The sequence below is a fragment of the Rhopalosiphum maidis genome, chromosome 1 (assembly GCF_003676215.2).
Source record: "Rhopalosiphum maidis isolate BTI-1 chromosome 1, ASM367621v3, whole genome shotgun sequence".
In the NCBI taxonomy this organism is placed as follows: domain Eukaryota; kingdom Metazoa; phylum Arthropoda; class Insecta; order Hemiptera; family Aphididae; genus Rhopalosiphum; species Rhopalosiphum maidis.
In genome coordinates, this window is record NC_040877.1 from 68,387,066 (window position 1) to 68,410,278 (window position 23,213).

Here is a 23,213-nt window from a genome sequence, read left to right on the forward strand (position 1 = left end):
AGCTAAAAATGGGACATTTGTATATGAATTATTGTTATTACATATTTAAATAAAAACAACTGTATTATTATTATTTCATATTATTTACTGCTTGAAATTTTGTTGGAATATTTTTTTATTTTTTGATAGGTTATCTTTCTATATGTATAATTGAATCGTTTCATTTAGCCATTACCTATTATATTTTAAATAGTTTAATAAATCAGTTATTCATTTTTTGTATATTGTTATAATTATTGAATGTTAATATTTTTGTATATTAATATTATATAATTTATGTAAAAGCTAAACAGAAAATAGTAAAAGAGCAGTGTTATAATATTTTTAAAAACGGAAATTTTTTACAGTTAAAAACGATTGCGCTTACCTTTATTATGACACTTTATTTTACCAACGCACCACTTTTTATATTTAAATTTTTCGATTTCAATCAAAGAAAAAAATACCATCTGAATGAAATAGTTTATAAATATTATTTATTTAATTGTTGGTTTAAAATAAACAAAAATCTTTACTTTATTTCTATTGCATCCTGAGCAGTAACCTGTAAACCATTTAGTAAAATATTTGCTCGGGAAAAAGGAAAAAACGCGTACAAGGGGTAGCGAGTGAAAAGAATGCCGGAGGCGTGACGAGCAAAAGCGATGTTTACACAAACGATTAAGTACTCGACAATTCGGAATGTTTATAATATTTTATAATAATATGTATGTTATACGGTGAATTATGTTAAACGGAAAATAATGTTATTCGCAGGTCATTAAAGTTATTGAACAAATACATGGTTAAGTTGTAATAGACTAAATATTTAAGTTATTGGCTAAATATATTTAAGTAATTATCGTGATTTAGGTACTCTTTTAAATCTAAAATAACGTATTACTTTTACATTTTACTATAATTTATATGTTTTTCAAGAAGTACTGTTGTGACATTTACTATTACATAACTTTTCAGCTCCACGACAGACACAACGTTTATTATTGCAATGGTAACGATGCTCTACCTTTGAAGGGTCCTTAACACAACTTTTCCAAGCTACTTTCCCACAGTGTCAACTGTTTACCATATGCTAATTCAATAACATCATCCATTATGTCTAACCGTTTTTCTTCGCTAGCTGCAGCTATTTCTTTTATTATTTACGTTTATAGCTGAGTAACTTCAAATACTGTTAGTGAAATTTGAGGTGAATCTAATTTTAATTTTATTTAATTTTTTTTTTTTTTTTGGTGGGAGGGAGTGGATTGTATAATGTGATAAAATTAAAAATCTGTTACGGAAAAAGACGATATTTTTCCTTCAGTAAAATAACTGGTAGGATAGTTGCCCCCCCCAGATTATGCTAATGCTTATAGCCATTATATTAAAGATACATATTATAATGTATCCAGTCGACTACCGTCGATAAAGTATAATAGGCTATATCGATTTTTTGTCATTATATTATTTTTGATTGTATCACCCTTCTGTGTAGAGTCACCACCATACTTGTACTTGATATCGTCGATAAAGTTGTAAAGTTATCATTTAGGTTCATCAAACATTACAAATTTTTGAAATTCACTTTAGTGGTCACCATATTACACTGCTCGTTAGACGTCTATCTTAATCGGTACATTTATTTTGACAAATCGCTTGGTTCAATTACAAAAATGTAGTTTATAATCCTAATTTACAATGAATCATGTGTTGATGCAGATACTTTTTTATTTTTTCCCTTCTTAGTGACGCAGCTGACGTTTCTGATATCCTCGCATTAATCTCATAACTTCGTGTCCTTGCTTGTCCCACAAGGATCCACTCTCTCTTTTACGTTTCATCACATACTTCCTATAGTATATGATCATAGATCACAGTCATCAGATACATAGAATGCATCGCCAGCGTATTATTTCGGCTAATATAATCTGTTTTTTTCAAATCCTAATTATGGATCTTACAGTATACGTAGGAAATGCTATTTCTAAAAGTTATTAAAACTAAATAAATATCCTGATTGCATTTTATGTATTTTGATATAAATATAAAACAGCTCATTTACAAGAGCTAACGATATTTTTCACAAATATTCTAACAATACGAGTGTAAAGTTTTCAAGCGAAATTCAATTCATTTTTTCATACTTCACATCCACGATATTTCAATTTTTAGAAAGTTGAAAACAATGTCAAGCATGCTTATAACCATTAAGACGTTTAAATATTATTAATTTGTTTCATACAAAAGAGAACTATTCTATTATGAGTTAAATATGTATAATTATACGACTAACTAATATTAAAAAAAAAAAAAATGATTTTTGTGTAATGACGAGTAAAAAATTAAACGAGTAACATTGTATTTTTTTGAAACTTCGTTTTTATTATAACTACTTTATCTAAAATTCGATACATTATAATTGTGATATACTGTGCGTTTGGACGCAATCAGGGTATTTATGTTTATAGGACGTAATATAGGGCTATTCGAAATTTGTCCACAATCTGTTATCTTCTTTATTAACAACGTTTCCAATTGCATACGGTTATCAGCGTAAATCACTAAAATTGCACGATAATTCTTTTTTTTTTTTTTTTTTGTAAGCGAATAACGACTAATATTCCGACATAACGTAATTCATCGTAGTAGCTTTGACACAAACACGCTTGTAAGTAGGTAACACGTACACACGATTTACATAATAAATATACAGTTTTTATTTTTCGGGAGGGAGGGCAGGGCGCTTATGACAATATTACACGCGTGAGATGTGCCCTTATAACCGTTTATTGTATGAATAACAGTCGCGGTATAATGTTTCGGCATCACCGTGGCCGGCGCGGGGGCGCAAGTGCACGAACAGCGGCGGTCGGCCGTCGCGTCGACGCGTCAGACGGCGTGTTCATCCTGTCCGAGGACGACGCGACACTTTCGTCATACCGAACTGGGCACGACTAGCCGCGGGTCGGAGGCCGGCGGACAGTCGAGCGCTTCGAGGGCGGCTATGGGCGTCTGCGGTACGACGTAACCGCCGACGGATGCCTTGAGCCGCCGCGTGGGCGGATCGGGTTTCCGGTGGTGATGGCTACTGTTGTGCTGTAGCGAGTGGTGGTCGGCCAGACTGGCCACCGATTCCTTGATGGCCGCCAGGCCGGCCGCGGACCGTCTGCCGCCACTGCCGCCGTTGTTATTGTTATGGTTGTTTGTCAACGCGGTCGTCGTCGTCGTCGTCGTCGTCGTGTACTGTTTGCCGCCGTTGTGCCTGGCCACGCCAGCGATAGTCGCGTACCGCTTAGTGGTCAGCGTGGCGGCCGACGTGCAAGTGCACGGCTTGCTGGTGTCCACCTCGTAACACGACCCGTTGCCGCCCACCGCCAGCGTCTGCCTGTAGTGTTGCGTGTGCTGTTGGTGATGGTGGTGCTGTTGCTGGTGGTTGTGGTGCTGATGTTGCGACTTGTGCGGGTGGTTTAACGTGGCACTGCAGTACGTCGCGGCGGCAGGCAACCGGCACCCGGTGACTGCGCCGGCAGAACCGCTCGAGGTCGACCCGTCGCAGCCGATCTTCGGCGGACATATGTCGGGCGGCGTTTTGCTTGTGGCGCTGTTGCTGCAGGATTCCGCCGCCCCGCCGCCCGGCGACGACGACGACGACGATGCGGCCTGATCACCGCCACCGGCGCCACTCGACACGCACTGTGCCGACTGATGACGACCTGACGCCACAGCGGCCGATGACGACGACGACTGATCCGACCGCGACGCCGTTTCAGTGGCCGCGGCACCGGCGGCACCGGCGTCGCTGCCCGGCGAATCGGAACGTCCGTCCGCCGGACAGGCCGACGACGTCCGGTCACCACCGCAGGTCGGCGGCGGAGTGTCCAGCGACGGTTTCCGGTTGACGGCCGTGTACTGGACGCGGTCTTCTAGCCGCCGGAAGTACGCGGTGATGGTGAACACGGCCGACGCCTCGGACGCCAGGAAGGCCAGGCTGCACGCGACGAACGACCAGCCGTATCGGTAATCGTATTCGGACCGAAGTTCGCCGTCGAACCCGTCGCCGTCACCGCCGTCCATCGATTGGTAAACGACTGGCGAGAAGCTGTCGTTGAGCACGGAAGCGAACACGAACAGGCCGGCCGCAAGTATAAGTCCTGCGAACAAGTCGTTATATATTATAAGTACACGTTGTTTTAATAAGTGGCAATAAGTGGTACGCGGTGGTGATGGAACGAAGCGAGTCTTTTTTAATTTTTTTTTTTTTTTGAGGGGGGGGAGGCGAACGTAGGCGGCCGTATGCCCATATTTTTTCTGTGTTTTATTGACCTGTTATCGTATTATATCAATTACTTTCAAACGAACCACGGGTCACATAAACCTCTATGTGCGATAAAACGCGGAGAACGCGGAATTTCATGAGAATTTTGGATTGCAATTCGCTTAAGACTCTGGATGCCATTTTGTAATAAGAAATGAAATTTTTTCCGTGCCCGTGCAGTCGATATTACATAACAAACTTACTGTTATCGGTGTATAAATTTACCAAACTGATGATATGTACGGAACAGTACGTAAGTGACCTATCAACCGGCAGCAAGCATTTTTGATGTTAGTTCACGTCAAATTATATTCGGGTGACAGAAAATTTTCAGGAAACTGCCACTTTTCTGCCTGCTGCGCATAGCGGGATTTCCAATTAAACACAGAGGGAAAAAAAATGCCATTTATACTGTCTGCTGAACGAAATAAAATCATTTTCCAACGTTTTGGCCGGCATTCAATAGTAAAATTTCTATACGGCCGTGACGAAAAAAAAAATATATTATGTTTCCAATTTTTTTGAAATTTATTTTTATTTGTTTGCATGATAAAATTACCCTCGTATAGGTGTAATTAACAATAATAATGATTAACTACGACCAGAGTTATACTCTCGATTACTAGAAAACACATTCTTTAAAAAGCTTGAATATGAAATATAAATTTATCAATATTGATTCTGCCTGAATAAAGAAACAGCAGTCTTCACTCTTCATTTATTGAAGTTTTTATTTTTAGTCTACTGTTAGGTTAATCATATAAGTAATAGAGTAAATTGTATTGGTTAAACATACCTAATATATATGTATACTAAAATCCAAAAGGTAAAAGGTGAAAGAAGTTAATAATTAATAGTTTTAATTTATTAAATTATTAAATATTCAACCCTTGAATCTCAGGTATGCGTCACTGAATAAAATATACATAGGTCCTTATTTACTATTAGGAAGTAAAAAAGGACCAGTGTTAAAAACAAATTTTGATCTATTGAAAAAAATCTGTTGGCACCACTAATAAAAAACTCAAATTATGCCAAACAATGTCACCTTTATATTTTACGAATTGAAATGATTTTCAAAATAATAACTTATAAGTAGATATTCAACTCAACAAGAATCAATCGTCTAAAAAACTAGATTTGTCCCAAAACTCAAACTTTCGGAAAAATGAAAATAGCATACTTAGGGTCTTGATTTCTACAATTTGTTCAGTTATTAAAAATATTTTTAACAGAAGACAAGTTGGGATTTTCTTAACATTTTTAGATATCAGTTATACATAATGTGAAGGCTCTAAAACTAAACGTGATTCTACTTTATTGGAAAAGTCAGGTTTCTCAAACGACTGATTCATATCGGTCTGCGGATTAAAAACCGTTTTTATCATTTACTAATTGTCTTGACTGCAGTAAATAGATTATTCGTCGTTGTATATTATAAAGGTTTCGTAAAAAAATATCACTAGACAAATATGATAAGAAAATACGAAGTTGACTATTCTTATATATTTTTTTTTAATGGTTTTCGATCGCGTATTATATGGTATAAATAATAACACAAATTGTAATGTGCTACCACCTCACTCGACAGATTTAATATTACTGAGTAGACTATATGATAATATTATATGAAACGTTAAATTTACAGATTTTCAATGGATAATAGTAATAAATAATAAAAATTAGGGCTCTGGATGTGTGGTATTGATATATATATATATAATGTACTTACGAGAAAATATGCACATATTATGGGATGTTCAAAATGTAAATCTTTTGTCGCCATTAAAAAGTAGTTTAACACGACCTATTGTGGTTTATACTCGCAAAAAGATTTTTAAAAATGTCATACGCACATATTTCATACAATTAAACCATACTATACAATATATTATAAACCACTGCCTTTTTTTTTGTTAAAAAGAGCCGTCGTGAAAATCTGCTTTCCGAAATATTCAACGTTTATCCTCGTCGTTTACGATTATAATACATTATAATTATATTATTATAATAAAATTATTGTTGAGCGTTTGAAATATATGCACGTATACTATTATTAAAAGTCACTTGTCACCCACTTTGCAGTGTGATATACGCGGAATCAAGGGGCACGATTTTAGAGTTTTTTAATGTTACTGACGGTTTAAACTTGAAACTTAAAATTACCTATGTAGCATTTTATTTTTGTCCCTAAAAATTATTATACTATTTTCATACCACAGCCTTGTTTATTAATTTTCGACTTTTAACATATCTAAACCATGTGTCGTTTACGTTTTAAATATTTAAGGTAGACACAAATAAAAAAAAATGTTTTTCTTCTAAAATCGTTTCTGTGTTTTACATTTCATCGTCTACTATCAAATTAAAATTCTACATAAATATTTGAATCCATCATATCAGAATAAAATAATAATTTTAATATTTATGTGATTTAAATGTATACTATCTTAGTATCTTGCTAGCTATATTATGTACCTATATTCAGGATATAACTAAAAAAAAAGACAAATATTAATAATCAAAACCAGTTATTTTCTTTAATAATTAATTAATTTAAATTCTTAGTATTTTGTGCATTAATTAAGGAGTATTGTGAAGTGATAAAAACTTCTGTTTTCCAAATAAGAATTCTTCTTTTCTACTGTAAATTATTAAGTGGATAATATTTTTGAGTATTCGTATGTACTTACCTATTAATTTATAAATTTGTACCAGTAGTTTATCAGTTATTAAAATATATATATTTAGAATAGTAGTTTTACAAAAATATAAACTATGTATAGATAACATTAAATTTAGTATTTATTATTCTTAAACCATGTTTAAAAATTATACATGTCGATAAATCAATATTAATTATTAAAAATTATAAATCACCGTAGATTAGGTCCATAGCCTATACCTAACCTACATATTTTTTAGGTATATTTAAAAATTCCAAAAACAGATTTTAAGTAACATCATTATTGTAGAAAAAAGTGGTGAGCGTGTTTGGTGAATCACTCTGTAGACGAACTTACTGGCTACTATAGTTAGATTATCGAGTTGTATACATGAGTAGAATGTTTGTGTTTTTTCAAGCGATGCTGGTGAAACTTTGTATAAAGAAGCCATTTCAAACTATTATCTCATGACTCGACGCTTTCCTAATTATTGTGTAACACTACGACGATATTGTGTTATTATACTCGTATGACGTATCGCATCACATAACAATTATAATAATATACTGTTTCAAATTGAATTCAACCCGCATGGACGGCACCGGAAAAAGATTCGCTTGTTATATCATTTTATTATTATTATATTAATATAATGTTTCTCCAGTCCCAAAAACATTTTAACCTCACTGACAAATTATTATACCATGTATATCGTATATATATAAACATTTTAACTTTAGGCGTTTCTTCGCCTATACGTCATATGATTATTGTAATTTCATGCCTTTGTTGTTGTTGTTGTTGTTGTTGTTGTTGTTGTAGTAGTTGTTGTTATTATAGTTACATTCATTATGTGTGCGTATACTTTTTGTTTAAATTTCGCAGCGGATTTTACAGACAGATTAAGGCAAAACACGTGTTATTTGTTAGTGTATAGCTGTACATTATAATATTATGTCGTATAGACCTTTTTACTCGCGTAAGAGAGCATATTTTTTAGGTCATATTATATTTGTATAAATCATACAGCGACCATCGACGAGTGAGACGTGGCGGGACATTTGAAACTCTCGGCGGTCCAGCCAGCATTCCGCGATACGAGTGGGGGGGGGGGGTGGTGAAAAAACAAAGCTGATCCGATACCGGCTATCTCCGCGCATGGATATGACGTTTGAATACGGTCTCGTTGCCCGGATATGGAGAGCATCACCGGAGACAATAATACTATAATTATTTATTGATGAAAATCCGCAGAGCGATAGAACAATAAATAATATTATTATTATATAAATATGCGCGTCTTGGTCTTTTGTGCGATTTGATGGATAATAATATTATACTATAGGTATATCTGCAGCAGTTACGAGTGCGTCGTCACACACACACACACACACACACACACACGTCTACACTTAAATATAAAAGCAGATTTGGAATTAGTTGCAGCGAGTCGCATACGATTGCAAGCGCTCTTATACACAAAGTGCTTGCAAATGCGTAGGCTTATACTACATACGTATATGTATGAGATATATTATGATATAAATCGAGCATATCGTTGGCGTTATTAACTATATTATTTTAATAATATTGTGATAAACGAGGGCTGCGATCGTTTTAATCGCCTGCTCGTGTTTGAAACGAATCATATTATAATATAATATAATATTGTTATGTGATTAGTTTTTTATTTTACGTAACCAAAATAATCGGAGGTGGTTACGATTACCTGCTATTTCTTTTGTCCGAGAGAACGCTGCAGTATAATAATTGAAACAGTATCGGAAAACGGAAGCGCTTGTCTTAAACGTTCTCGATTCAGAGGATTTCACCGATTTCTAGGATTGGACTCGCACTGATTTATAGCTACTTCATTGTAGTGTACATGCCCGCCCGCCCGTCAGAGTACGATATTATAATGAAAACTATATCAATCACCAGATGAAGCTCGTAATATTTTGACAACCGTGACGATCGTTCTAAACGAAATTTCGTCGTAAAAGGCAAAGAAATGCATCTCGCGTTCAACAATAAAATACTATTGTTGCGTACGGTGTTGGACAAAAAGTTACTCGTAAAAATTAGAGAATGTGTTTAAACATCTTTTTAAAATATATAAATAAAAATGTGTACATAGCATTTTTTCACTATAGAAATAACATCATACAAAGATCGATTAATTATTTATATTTTTTTGGTTTTTATTTTTTTATAATACCGTGTATCGTGACATTAATATCATTTTCAGATGAGACTGCTAAGTAGTAATTTATATTTATATTTATTATTATTGTTATTATTTTTAACTGAAATTTTTTTCATATTCTTTTAATTAAATTATTATATATTTATATATAAAATTGCGAATTTATTCAATTAACTCCACAGGTAAAATTACATTTCAATTTTAATCAATTTAATTTTTCATTCAATTTATGATGTACAAACTACAAATATAACATGCACAGTTTATAATATGGTCAAACAAAAGCTTAGAATATTAAATTTTGCATTTTAATTTTTGAGTTTAGTGATGAGTGATGAATATTGATAATGTATTGATGTTACAATGATGTCTATATCATTTTTTGATGTGTATATTAAGTTGAAAAATATCGGAAATCCACTGTCACAATAATTTTAGAATACTTTAAGTTAGAATTTTAACAAAATTAAGTTAGAAATTTACATTTTTCGTTCTTATACTAAGGTTTGAAATTTCAATACAAGGTATTTATTCAACCTGTAAGTATAAAAAAAAATTATACCTGAAAGTCAAATCAATTTGAAATTCAAATTTTTATGACATTGATTATTTACCTGTAAAATAATTATTTTATTTCAAAAATTTTTTAATATTTTGTTATGTATCAAAAATAATTACAGTAGATACTCAAAATTTTCACCAAATGTTTTAATATAATTTGCATTATAATATTATGGTGCAATTTTCATAATGTGAACTATTTATAAGCATGAGATACATTTTCAAATACAAAACTATTCGCCGTGATAAAATTATTGAAAATTTAATACAAACTCCTAAAAAAGTTGTTATTATATCTATATAAAAACATTAAAAATATATAGATATAACTATATGTATTTGGTGATACGTTTTTAACAAAATTCGTTAAAATCGCAAAAAAATGCAAACTATTTTGTAGTTAGAATTTCATAAATACTTTTATAATTTTATGTATAAGTTTTAAAAATTTAATGCAAGATTTCTCTTAAGTAGTAGTTTATACTAAAAACATAAAATTTAAAAAGTATGTAAAAGAAATTATTTTTTATAGACATTTTAAATTCTAGTTTGGATAAAATTACTTATTTTATCGATAAATAACGATTATTTTATTCTAAAAACATTATTAGTGGAACTTAAAACTTTTACGTATATTATATTATTATGAATTATATTATGCGCATGGACTTAATGGATTTATTTTAAAATATAATCGATTTTGTCTGTTTTACGGTGTTAACAGAAAAATTTTATTATATTTTTGAGTGATTTATTAAGTTGTTATAATTTGATATACTTAAATATATATTATTATTATAATTAAATGCAATAGTTTCGAAAAAATGATGTCAATCTACCGAAATACTAAAAGTATAATAAATGATTATTAATATCTATGTACCTATAATAAAGAACATATTATCATGAAATATTATCCGTAATATAGACTGACGGACCTTCGCTTAAAATCGCTTTTCATATACAATTGTATATCATTGAATTTAAATTTAGTACACTCATAACTGTAATTATGAATAATAGAGGGATATGTTCCTATACCTATGTGCCTACGTTTTTTTTAGAAACTTTTTTTTTGGTGTGGTGCAATGTCTTATTGATAATAATATCTGATTTGCAATTTCATGACAATAAACACAATTATATATAAAACAAATAAACAATATTCAGGGTAAAACTATTAAACCTACAAAATATATCAAATATTATATAGTCGTTTATGTTTCAGTAAAATATTATATTTAATTGTAGTCATACCTATTTTAATAGGTATTCATATCATTGTGCATTTTTTCAATGACAAAATTACGACCACACGGCGTTTTGAATAGGCTTTTTAGCTACATCGCTGCAATCTATGCATTTACCTATATCTTAAATTATAACGCACTATAGTGCTCTGCACGGTCCGGTCCTACATACAAAAACTATGAATCATCGGTTTGGTCCGGTTAAATATTTTTTAGGAGTAATTCAGTCCAGTCCTCAGATAAAATGCATTATTTTCAGTCCCTTTCGGTTTAAAAAAAAAAAAAATCGGTCTAATCTATAATCTATATGAATAAATTTAATAACTGGTCCGGTCCGGTCTATAAATAATACGTAGTCATAGTTCGGTCCGAATTTGGTCTTCTATTAATTTTTAAGTGTGGTCTGGTCCAAATTCGGTCCTTTCCTCAAATTTTAAGTCCGGTCCGATCTTTAAAATAACGGACTGTGCAGAGCTCTAACGCACTATCATAAAATCATATATATATATATATTTATATAATATATTATAAATTATAATTATTGGAAAGAAACGGTATGAAGTAAAAACAACAATCATTTATAATGTGTAATGTCCACGGGTAATGCAATTATTGATGACAATTGCAAACGGTGTATAATTATTTATATAGCTTTCGTAACTGCAGAATACGATTAGTGTGTTCGAAATTTAAATTCAAATTGCGACCACCATATGTAACTTACTGTGCTACGGTAAACTAAACGTCATATCGCTCACTTATAGTAGTTAATAGAAATCGTCTGATCGATTTAATAACTAATGTATTACATATAACACTAATCACGTTGACGAAAATGTTCGATCATACTCCAGTATACATACTATATTAAACCGTTTACAATTTATGATATTTATAATGCAATTTGTACGGCATTACATCACGTTTTCATAAAGTAACATAGTTTTCGTAGACACCGTACATGATGAAAACGATTAGAATTATGTAACAGTAATACGAAACGAGTGTTAAAATATTCTTTATGGTCGATAATAAATATAGATTAAATATTATATCTATATTCTTTTATTTATTTATTTTTCTTCTTCTCTGTTCACATATGCTTATTATACTAAGAAGTATAGATTGTATATTTATTTAAAAAAAAAAAATTATATCTATTTTATATTTTAATAAAACCATTTTTAAGGGCAGTTATATTCAGTACCTATATAATTTTCAATAACTCAGAAACTACTCGTTAAAATTTCTATTTATATAATTTTTTTTTAAATTTTTAACTAACCTATACGTATATAATAGATATTATAGGTATAATATATTGTGTGTTTACCGTATAAACAATAGTTTTTGTAATCAAAATTTTTAAATTGTACATTTTTAACAAAACTAGTGTCTCGTATTTGATGTTTTGGATGTTAATCGTAAAAATTTGCAGCATCATATCACGTTTGTATTTTGCAAATGAAATGTTACGGAAACTGTTATACTATTTTAACTCTCGATTAATCTAAACTTTGAGAAATTCAAATAGTTCAAAAATCGTTGGAAATTAATACCGTGAATCTAATACTTCAGTCTTTAACACAAACATTACAAACGATTCGAGGAAAATCTAGTTCGTTATCAAAATACTATCATTATGAATACGCTTGAGTACCTAATATGTACTTGCATTTTTTATATTTTCAGTAAGGAGAATTCACCGTGAAAATTCAAGTGTTTGAACCATCTCTAATTATTATACTATACACGACTTCTGAGATAATTCGTTTGATGAATCGGTTCGTCGAATTTGTGTAGACGATTTTTTTTTTTTTTTTTTTGTGATCATTTGAACATTTGGACGATATAACGCAGAACGATGTTACGTACGTGTTTTGACATATAATTGTAGTACACGCGTTATTTTATACGATCATTGTAAAAATCGACGAAATCGATTACTGAAAGGTTATAATAATATTATTGAGCCCGAAAATTCTCGAACTACACGCCCACATACATTATCATAGAAATTGAGTTGGTTCGATTGTATGGCTCTCACGATTTGGGGATTCGAGGAAGAGATAATAACGACGTCCGTTATTCGTATCGCCGGTTCATAAACGTAACAAAAGAATGAATATCATAAAAACACAACCAGAGAAAAAAAATCGGCGTGGAACCCAATGTGCGTCATAAAAGTTATACGGTCCGTAAGGCCGTCGAGTTTGTCTGTTCACAATCATCGGTCTTAACGTTTACCGAACATCGTGCATTGCAATAATAACATAATGTGTATATACAGGGTGATTCGCCAAGCACGCGTAACCCCTTTTTCTCCTTCAATAATGCAGTTATTTAAAATTTGATTTTTGAAATTTTTAAATATTATACTTAAAAACAATGTTTTAAGATTACCGAGATTTTGTTATATTACTTATGAAGAACGCCCTGTGGAGATACTAACTTCTGTTCTTCAAATGACACCTCCCCTTTTATACAGTAAATTATTTAGCGGATAATTTTTCTAAAAATGTTGACGTATCAAAAATATTCTAAATCAGTTTATTATATGTATATACGAGTACATAAAATATATATTTATATTTCATAAATATATTAATCTATATTGTATATTTGTTAAACCATTTTTATTTTTTTTATTTTACAATATTGGATAAATCCATTATATAACATAGTAAATAATGAGATATTACAATATACAATTAATATGTTTAACGAAAACCATAGGCTAGGCTTAGAAGACTTGTTTATTTAAAATAGAAAGAAGGATGATCGGTATTGGATATTCGAATGATATGGGTAGAGACTATTTTATTTTAAGAAATATTATCCTTATTATATACATTTTGATAATTGAAAAACTACTCGTTTGAATTTTGAAATAGGTACATATGAACAATTGGAACAAATTCATTATTTCATTATTAAAGGAAAAAACTGGGGTGATCGTGATTGGAGAATCACATTATATATCAGGGTGATTTATTTACCATAAAGCATGCGTGAACGAAAGAAAATACGGGTATTGAAGTTTCAATATTAATCAAACAATAATATAATTGACATTGAGGATCGCAGAAAGATATAAAAAAAATATATTATGAAGGCTCTTAAACGTTAAAATATAAATTCCTCATAATTTTTAAGATACTGCTGTACAGATTTATGAAAAAAAATCGTCCTGTATACCAATAAGACTTTACGATTGATCTCTCTTCAGCTGCACTGCTATTATAGCTATATCGCTGACATTATATTGCGCGTCCCTCGTGACACAGAGCTGTAATATTATATTTTATTATGTACGTCCTATACTATCTCCGTCTTCAGCGTGATTTAAAATTATTCTAAACTGAAAAGAAAAATTTCATCGAAAACTAGCTATATATTAGATTATATTTTCATGCAATATATACACACTGCATCGTGTGTTTTCAATCATTTTGTATTCACGTATAATATAATAAATTATTATGTCGAAACCGTTTCCGTTTGTCATAGTCGTTTTCGCGATACAAGTGTTATAAAACGATAAAAAGAATTACGCAGAAAGAATTTATACACATCGTACATGATCGACACACGTGTACTATTGTATACGTATCGTATTCGATGTTTATCGTTTATTCCGGTGTAGGTTGATGCCCGAGGGATTTCATCGATTTAAAATAAACTTTAGCTGCATAAGTTATTAGTTAAACGCAATTTATATTTAAACAAGATCTTTTTTTTTAATTCATAATTTTATAGTTCAGTTTTTCTCGGAAATAATATAATTTTTTCATTGTTTATCGGATTAGGCCATAGTGTCGCATTTAAGGTGTTGGGTATTTTAAATTTTATCGTGTGATTGCTCTTCGTGTTTACGAAATTCTGTTAGTATAGGCGTTCAATAATTAGTATATTTAAGCAGGGCTTTTCTTTAACGTTAGATAGTATTTGGTACGTTCAATTCTTAGTGTCCGATTTAGTATATTATTTTTTTTTTTATTAAAAATTCAATATTTTGCCAATCACGCACGTGTTGTGTTTTTGATTTCCCTTAGTTTAGAGTTTTCTTTTTGCCAGTCCGTTGGTCATTTTATTTTAAAAATGCCTCTAATTTTATTTTTTTAATACCCATGTAAGTGGTGATCCGAAACAATTTTGTGATAGTTAGTTCTGACACCCTTTTTGGCTTCTTGGCATGCTCTATCAGATATGACTGTTATTGCTATTCCCTTGCCAAACACATTGCTACGCCGTGTATAGTAATAATAATAATAATAATAATAATAATAATAATTATTATTATTATTATAATAATTACTGTACCTAAAGTATACGTGGGTATTTAATTAATTTAGGTAACAATATAAATTGTATAATTAAATACAATTTTATGTACTTCTCTGTGACGTGTGTACAATGTATTATGACATTATCGTAGACGGGTTTTTAGAAGGGTCGTCATATGTTTTCTGTCGTGAATACGTATCGTAGATGTCTCGAAAGATATCAATGGTATTATTATCCGTAAACACGTCCAATTCGCAGCGTTTAAAACTGAGAATATTGGTAATATTATTCGTTAACTGTAAAGCTTTATTCGTACATTTAGATGTGATGCTGCGTTGAAATATAAATTATACATAAATTGAACGTGTTAATTGTTGATTATAATTCAACGCTAGGGATTTGGGGTGAAATTACTGCCCACCACTCACTGAACAATTCTAACTCATCATAAATTTAACTATAATATACACATAGTTTAATTAGCTTCGTTTTGGGTCGCTTATCATATGTCTGACACCATACATACATTAAGCAGTATATGTGAGCCAATATGATAATACAATAGATAAATAATAATAACTTATAGCACAGTAAGAAATTTGACATATAAATTGTAAGTATGTATTAATTGTGTTTTTGTAATTTTTTCTTTTTATTTTAAATTAAAAAAAAAGCCATTAAGTATTATACTGATATAAGAACTAATGTATAAAAACATATCCCTATAGTATTGATTTTTGAACCTTTTAATTTTAGATTGGGTCGGGTTCTAACAAGAAATAAATATGTTATACACGAAAAATCACAAAATATAACTTGAATAATTAGTAGGTAGTAGTTACTGATCAAAGTTATGTTTTAATTAACTATCAATTAATTTAAAAATGAAGTAGGTCCCAGTATACATCGATTTTTGATAATTTATTTTTAATTATTATTTTCCCTGTACCTATATTAAAAATAAAATTTTAATATCAAATAAATATTTTGAACAGTTTACTAAGAAAAAAGTGAACTATTATATTGTACTTTAAACCTTAGTTTTACAATACTGCGGACCATCATTGTTACTTACAACTTATAAGTGATAAATAATGGTATAAAAACAATTAACGTATTAAATTTGTTGATAATAAGTAATGTGTTAGGAACGAAATTAGTCTTGAAGGCCATTGTTCATAAGTTATAAACTTAATATAAGTTATAATTATTAACTACTGTGTTTTTTTACTCATGTACTGAATTTACACCTAAATAATGGTTTGCGGAACCGTTTTTAATTTTTCAAAGTTTTCTACGCTCAGCACAACGCTCGCTTGATAATCAAACACGGGTTTTCGCGTTTGATAAAATAATTATACCTCATTTGAAATTAAAATATGAAGCACCTATCACGTAGGCGAACCACTCTACGGGTTTATTAGAACAACGCCCGTAATTGTACGGAGTTACTGTATCGCTTCGTTAGTATAATAAGTTACTAATTATTGTACAATTTTGCTTTAAAAGTAATTAAATTATTACATCACGTGTGGTGTTTATAAAAAAAAAAAAAATGTTACACATATACTATACCTAGTCACTATAGTTGAAATGACGGTAGCGTTATATTATTATAATATCCAATACTGTCCTGGAATGTTTACTATGTTTTGTCTAGTATGCTCAATAGGTTATTTAAGTGTAGGTGCGAGATAACAATAGATTTTGTTTTTACCGCTACCATAGGTTTTGCAGTGGACCGGCACTAAAAATATTGTTTTGAACTTAACTAAACTATTGTGTACAACTCGCTGCCGTCCAATGCAACAGCTGTTTTCCGTCCACTGCGATTGTGTATAGATATATAGGTATACTGCTGAGACGTGTAAATTATAATTTCATATCTGTTTGTGCTCGTGAGATTCGTCTTAACCTTTACAGTAGTATGATAGTAATAATAATAGAAATTCTGTGGGTATTTATAATATTATTATTCCGTCGCTGTTGATGACGACGACGTAGACAAACGATTTGTCGCATTTCAATTTTCGCCTCGCGCGGTAAAACCAAATTTAAACTCGACTAATGGTATGTATAATATTATGCGTGTTTAATATTATATAAATTTAGGCGCGATAAACCAACCGGTGTATGTACAACAATGGCGTTCGACTCATTTTATCGAAAATGTAATTCTATAATTTAAGTAGATTTAAAATATTTTACCATCTCATGTATAATGTATTTTTATTTTTCTAAAGTTAAACGCTTTACACAGTAACAATATACCGTAATTTTTTACAGTAACCTTTTGTATAAGACACATACTTACAAAGAATAATAAAGAATAATATTATTGGATAAACATCAAGAATAATACGTGGATTTGGAGTGTAATGGATCTAAAAGTCAACTTTTTCAATCAACCGGTGTAAATATTATCGTATAACCTATCATTAGGTTAAAAAAAAAAAACAAAAACAATCATATAATCTAAATCTATTATATCTGAATACAATACATAGATATATACTTCGTATAATATATTTTTACATTAACATAATTACATTCTTATAGGATACGTGACATTATTTTTGGATGATTTTATTCAGTAAATTTCATTATTTATTTAATTTTTGTTTATTTTAATACTATTAAGCTAATAGTCTAGCAACACATCGTGATAAATAGTTTTTGTAAATTATATAAGTGATTTATGATTTATGTAAAGCGCAAATTTATTGGTTAGATTTAATATCCATCCGTTAACGTCTAATTTACTCACAGATCAATCGTCGTAATAATTGTCATAATTAAGCTACACAATATATTGTCAAATATGTACTTCAATAATTAATATGAAGTTTTTGAATTCATTTTTTTCGTATCTATTTTATTAGTAAGCTTACTAATTTAAAAATAATTTAAATTTGTACACAAATTAAAAAAAAGTATATAATAATACATCGATTCCTTCTGAAGTTTATGGACTTGAGCATCTTGTAATATTTCTGTAGTGAAAATTATACTCACAAACTAATAATGGATAAGTATATTTAAAATTTAAGTTAGTGTATTTAATTTGTGGTATAAATAGCTTAAAAATTTTCTGAATATTTTTAAAATCATTTTTTGTGTATAGAATGATAATATCTATAGTATAATTAATATTATACACATAATGTATATATATCATTATAATGATTATATAATGGTGTAAAGTTTTAAGTTTTTAAAATTAAAATTTTTTTATAATCACATCGATATAATATTATATAGAATTTGATAATCAAACGCTAGTAAAAACAATATTATTATAGCTATTGATTTTTTTTTTTTTATTTCAAAACAAGCGATATACAGTGTATATTATACACTTATTAATTTTTAAGCAGAGGTATTTAAAGTTGAAATTCACAAAAAATTTCCAATTTTTCATATTTTGACAGGTTGTTAAAATATTTATACTCAAACAATGAAAAAAATTATATAATTTAACTAATTTTGATATTTTTTAATCAATTTAAAAATAATATTGATAAGTAACCTCGTATTAAATGTTACTAGAAAAATGTTATCAATATAGATCGAAACGAAGCTTTAATGTACTGACAAGCATTGAAAACGTTGAGAATATTTAAATTTTATAAATTTTGTGAATATTATATTTTCTTATTCCAGAATAAATTGCTATTTTTTTTTTTAACGAATAAAAGAATATATTTTGAGTTTTAACAAGTTTTACTACTGCAGTCATATAAATAATTTATAAGATTAAAACACTATACAAACTCAACTTACTACTTAGCCTCAACGATGTCTTATACATAATACAATTATTTAACACTCGTTTATTTTTGCAAACAACGTTATTCCTGTTAATTTATTCTGAAAAACAGTTTAAAAGTGGTTTTACGTACATTTCGATCTAAATAAAATAAACGTTGTATTGGTCTTGTAATGATGTATTTTTCGAAGAATCGTCATAGTCGGTACTGTAATTAAATCACTTTAAATTTTTTTTTTTTTTTATAACAGGGAAAAGAATTGAATATCAACTACTTATAACTCTCTGCTTAAAAAGAAAACACAGAGTATACATTTTTAGTATATTTTTATAGACGTCATAAAAAGTATAAAACATTTTGACAGATTTCGGCTGTTCATAAAATTTAAAAAAGTGTTTTCCAGTTTTTTATTTTATAAAATTTGTAATTTTAATTTCAAAGACTTGAACGTTTACTATAAAGTATAAACGTAGGGAGTTAAAACGTTTAATTTTTATTAGATATATTATTCTAGATTATTTAAAGATCGTTAATAGTGCCGTAATACGTATAGTTGTATCATAGTACATCATAGTTATAGAAACAACCAAATTTAGTAGTAGTTTCACAATATTCACATATTATCTTAAAATTATATAACCATCTTATAAACAACTCAAAAATCTTAAAAAAATGATTTTTTATTTTGGAAGATTTTAAACTTCAGTGGTTAATTTGATATAGTTCAATACCAGCAAATGTATCAATTTAAAATATATATTTAAAAATGTATGAAAATAATAGTTTTTACGCTTTTATTGCTACATGCATATTAAACATAATCTTGAGCATTAAAATAAAACTGAAACTTAAAAATTTGTAATAAATCTTTGTTATATAATATTATTATTTAATAGGTACCTAAATTAAAAAAGTCATACTATTATGCTTATGATACACAGAAATATCTGGTCAAAACTACTATTCAATAGTTCTAATGATTTATTATTGTTGCTTCTATATATATAATAACAATATTAATATTAAATTACAATTCCCGGCTTGCGCGGTCGTGGTACTCTAAGAGAGATGTGTGCTCAACACCCTGCAGTCGCTTTAGCTACATTTGTAGTTTTTTTTTTTTTAATTTCTTTGTTTGCGTCACAAGTAATCTACCACAATTTATTTTCGGACTTGTTTCTTGTTTAATTAGGCGTATTCTATTATACAGTAAAACATTCTCTAATGAACACCTCTAAATAACTGACACTGTTTTGGGAACAAGCTTACTATAATCTAAACACTCTGAATAGTGAATAAAACTTCAGCGATTGAGAATGTCCGGTATTTAGAGGTTACGAATAAAATAATAACGTGCAATTTTAAATAAAAACTAACTTGGCATCGATCTGTTTTATAATTTCGTTTATATATTAGTCGTATTATTCCCGCAATTTAAGTATAATTGTACACATTACAACACAGTGTTAAAAGTTCAGGAAATAAAATTTAATTTTTTTTTAAATTTTATTTTGGGTTAGTTTTTGACGTGAAATATGCTCCACATACGAGTCCTATAAAATAAACACGAATACAGAGTACTAACCCTAAATGATTTTAAAACGGTCGGAACTCGATCAATTCCTAACAATTAAAGTGTATGCACGCCCACGCACGAATGTTATAGACGCATAGACCTAATCATAATATACGTGTATGTAATGTATATATTACATATAAATATATTTTTTATTGAACGTACACACTTAATTATAATTGCATGGAAGTCATTATAATAAATTAATATATAAGTAACATATTGCTACGGTTTGACTAAAACAGAGTCTACGCAGTAAGTTACAACCTGAAATGAATTATACATGTTTAATATACAGATCCCATCACTATATATATACATATATCAATAATATTGACGCTAAGAGACGTATTATACTCGGCGATAGTTTAACAGTTATGTAAATATTCGAATTCATTATCTCATAAAGTATTAATATTTTAGGCAAATAGTTGCTTTTACAAATTTTTTTTAGTTATTTAAAGTTTTGAATGATAACATACATTTTATGTGTTAAAATTTAATTTAAAATAAATAGCTAGTTATGTTTTTAAAGTTTAGATGAGTAGACTGGAGTAGCATATACCTTGAAAAATATTGGACCACTTTAATACTTACTAGCTCATCACAACTTTAAATATTTACCTACTATTTTATAACTATAATCAACTACCTCACTCGTTGTTCGAAAAAAATTCGATTTTTCCGTATCAAAATTCTCATAAGATATTCTTCTTTATTAAATTAAAAATGTATGTTGTAACTTATCTATATCGGTAAAAAACGATAACTAAAACAAAAAGTAAAAAAAAAATTGACGAATATGTTGTTTTGTAATAAATAATGCCTGAAAATTATAAAAAATAAATATTTTAAAAAATGTAACATTTTTCAAGATAATTAACATTTAATATTAAGAGAACTACTCTGTATATAATACATAATTTAAAATGATACACATAATGGTATCAATTTCTATTTGTCAAATCGTTACTCAGTGTTGTTATGTTATTATTATAATATTACATTACAACAATAATTATTACATCATGATCGTACACCGCCCACTTAAAAACGGTAACTCGGTAACTGTTTACACGATAACTGCTGAAACTCGTATAATTTGGGACCGAATATTAATCCCCTTGTTAATTAAACTCGATATTGCCTATTATAATATTTACACGGTTAAAATTTAAATCGAAAAACAAATGCCTTTTAAAACATTTCTGTTTTTACCGTAAACCCTCGTAGAATAAATTATATTCATTCGAAATATATAATTGTGTAACTTTTTGAGTAAATACTATGTATGTTCAAAGAACGCAATTCTATATTTACGTATATTTATGTGTGATGTAATCGTTGTCAAAACTCGGGTGTACATTATTTAATGTTTTAAGCAGCTGTAATTATTATTATGACGGAATAATAAGATAAAGCAAGTAATTTAATTAATAGAATTTCTCATTATTTTTGTTTATCACTTTTGCTTATTTAATCTGCTCGAGTTATAACGACGTACGTTATATATAAATACATATACATACATTATGTTTTATAATTATATGTGATAAGTGCGAAAGCGAGAAATTTTTTTAATACGTTTCAACGCGAATAGACTCGACGCGACGGTATACATCAGACCACAAATATTGAAGGGTAGTTCCGATAATAGTAATCAATAATATTATGATATATCATTATTGTGAATATAAATATAAATTACAATATTAAAATAAACGTGCTCGAAATCGAGATTTTGATTAGTATTCGGTTATAAAACAGCTCATATTTCTCTCAGTTTTTAAATATAAATATGATAGTTAATTAGTTTGTACCTGCCTCCCTCCAACTAGATGAAATGACAACTATACCTCAGGAATAATTTACTTTTACACTATTTTTATTTACTTGGAAAAAATGCATTTTCGGGGGGGGGGATGAGAGAGATCCCTATATAATACCAATAAATTTCTCATATATTTATATATTTTATTGTGTTAAACGTCGTTACAATACCTATCTGAAAACGGCTGAACAAAAAATTGATTTGCTCATTCTTCGATTTTTATTCAATCTAAAATATATCTTGTAAATCGTAAAATATAAAAATATATTTTACGTTACGTAAATATATACGTTTTTATGAATCAATTTTCGACGATATCACATGTATTTACTATTTAAATATATGATATAACCGTATATATATATATATATATATATATATATATATAGGTTACAGTTCAAACCGTTTTTTATTTTAATTTACATTTTTATTGAAGATTATAGTTATCAATAAATGGTATATTATATCGGTTTTTTCCCAGAGATAGTATCAAAATTGGTTTTGAAATTCACAAAACACGATACACGAATTCGAATAATATAATTTCATTAACTGTAATCGAATTTTATCTGTGGTTTTGATACGCATCAATAATGATTGCAAGTCCATTATTTTGTGTTGTATTTGTATTATTTATTTTTAACAACATTTAAATTGCATTTTAATTTAAATTACCTAAAAACCAAAATATTTACAAACGCTTTTTCTTTGGTAATTATGAAAAAAGTTAAAAACTTATTGTTGCGAACAAACTCCTAAAATTGTAATT

At 29.3% G+C, this 23,213-nt stretch overlaps 1 protein-coding gene across 1 annotated transcript in view; it reads right to left on the reverse strand.

The window, feature by feature from the left end:
- Nucleotides 1–307: 307 nt before the first annotated feature.
- The window catches only part of LOC113558961 (MOB kinase activator-like 2), a 193,152-nt gene continuing 170,246 nt past the window's right edge, over nt 308–23,213 (reverse strand). Inside the window, exon 5 of the mRNA XM_026964553.1 lies at nt 308–4,133. Within this exon, the coding sequence (XP_026820354.1) occupies nt 2,917–4,133 (1,217 nt within the window). The 3' untranslated portion in view covers nt 308–2,916. The remainder of the gene's footprint in view (nt 4,134–23,213) is intronic.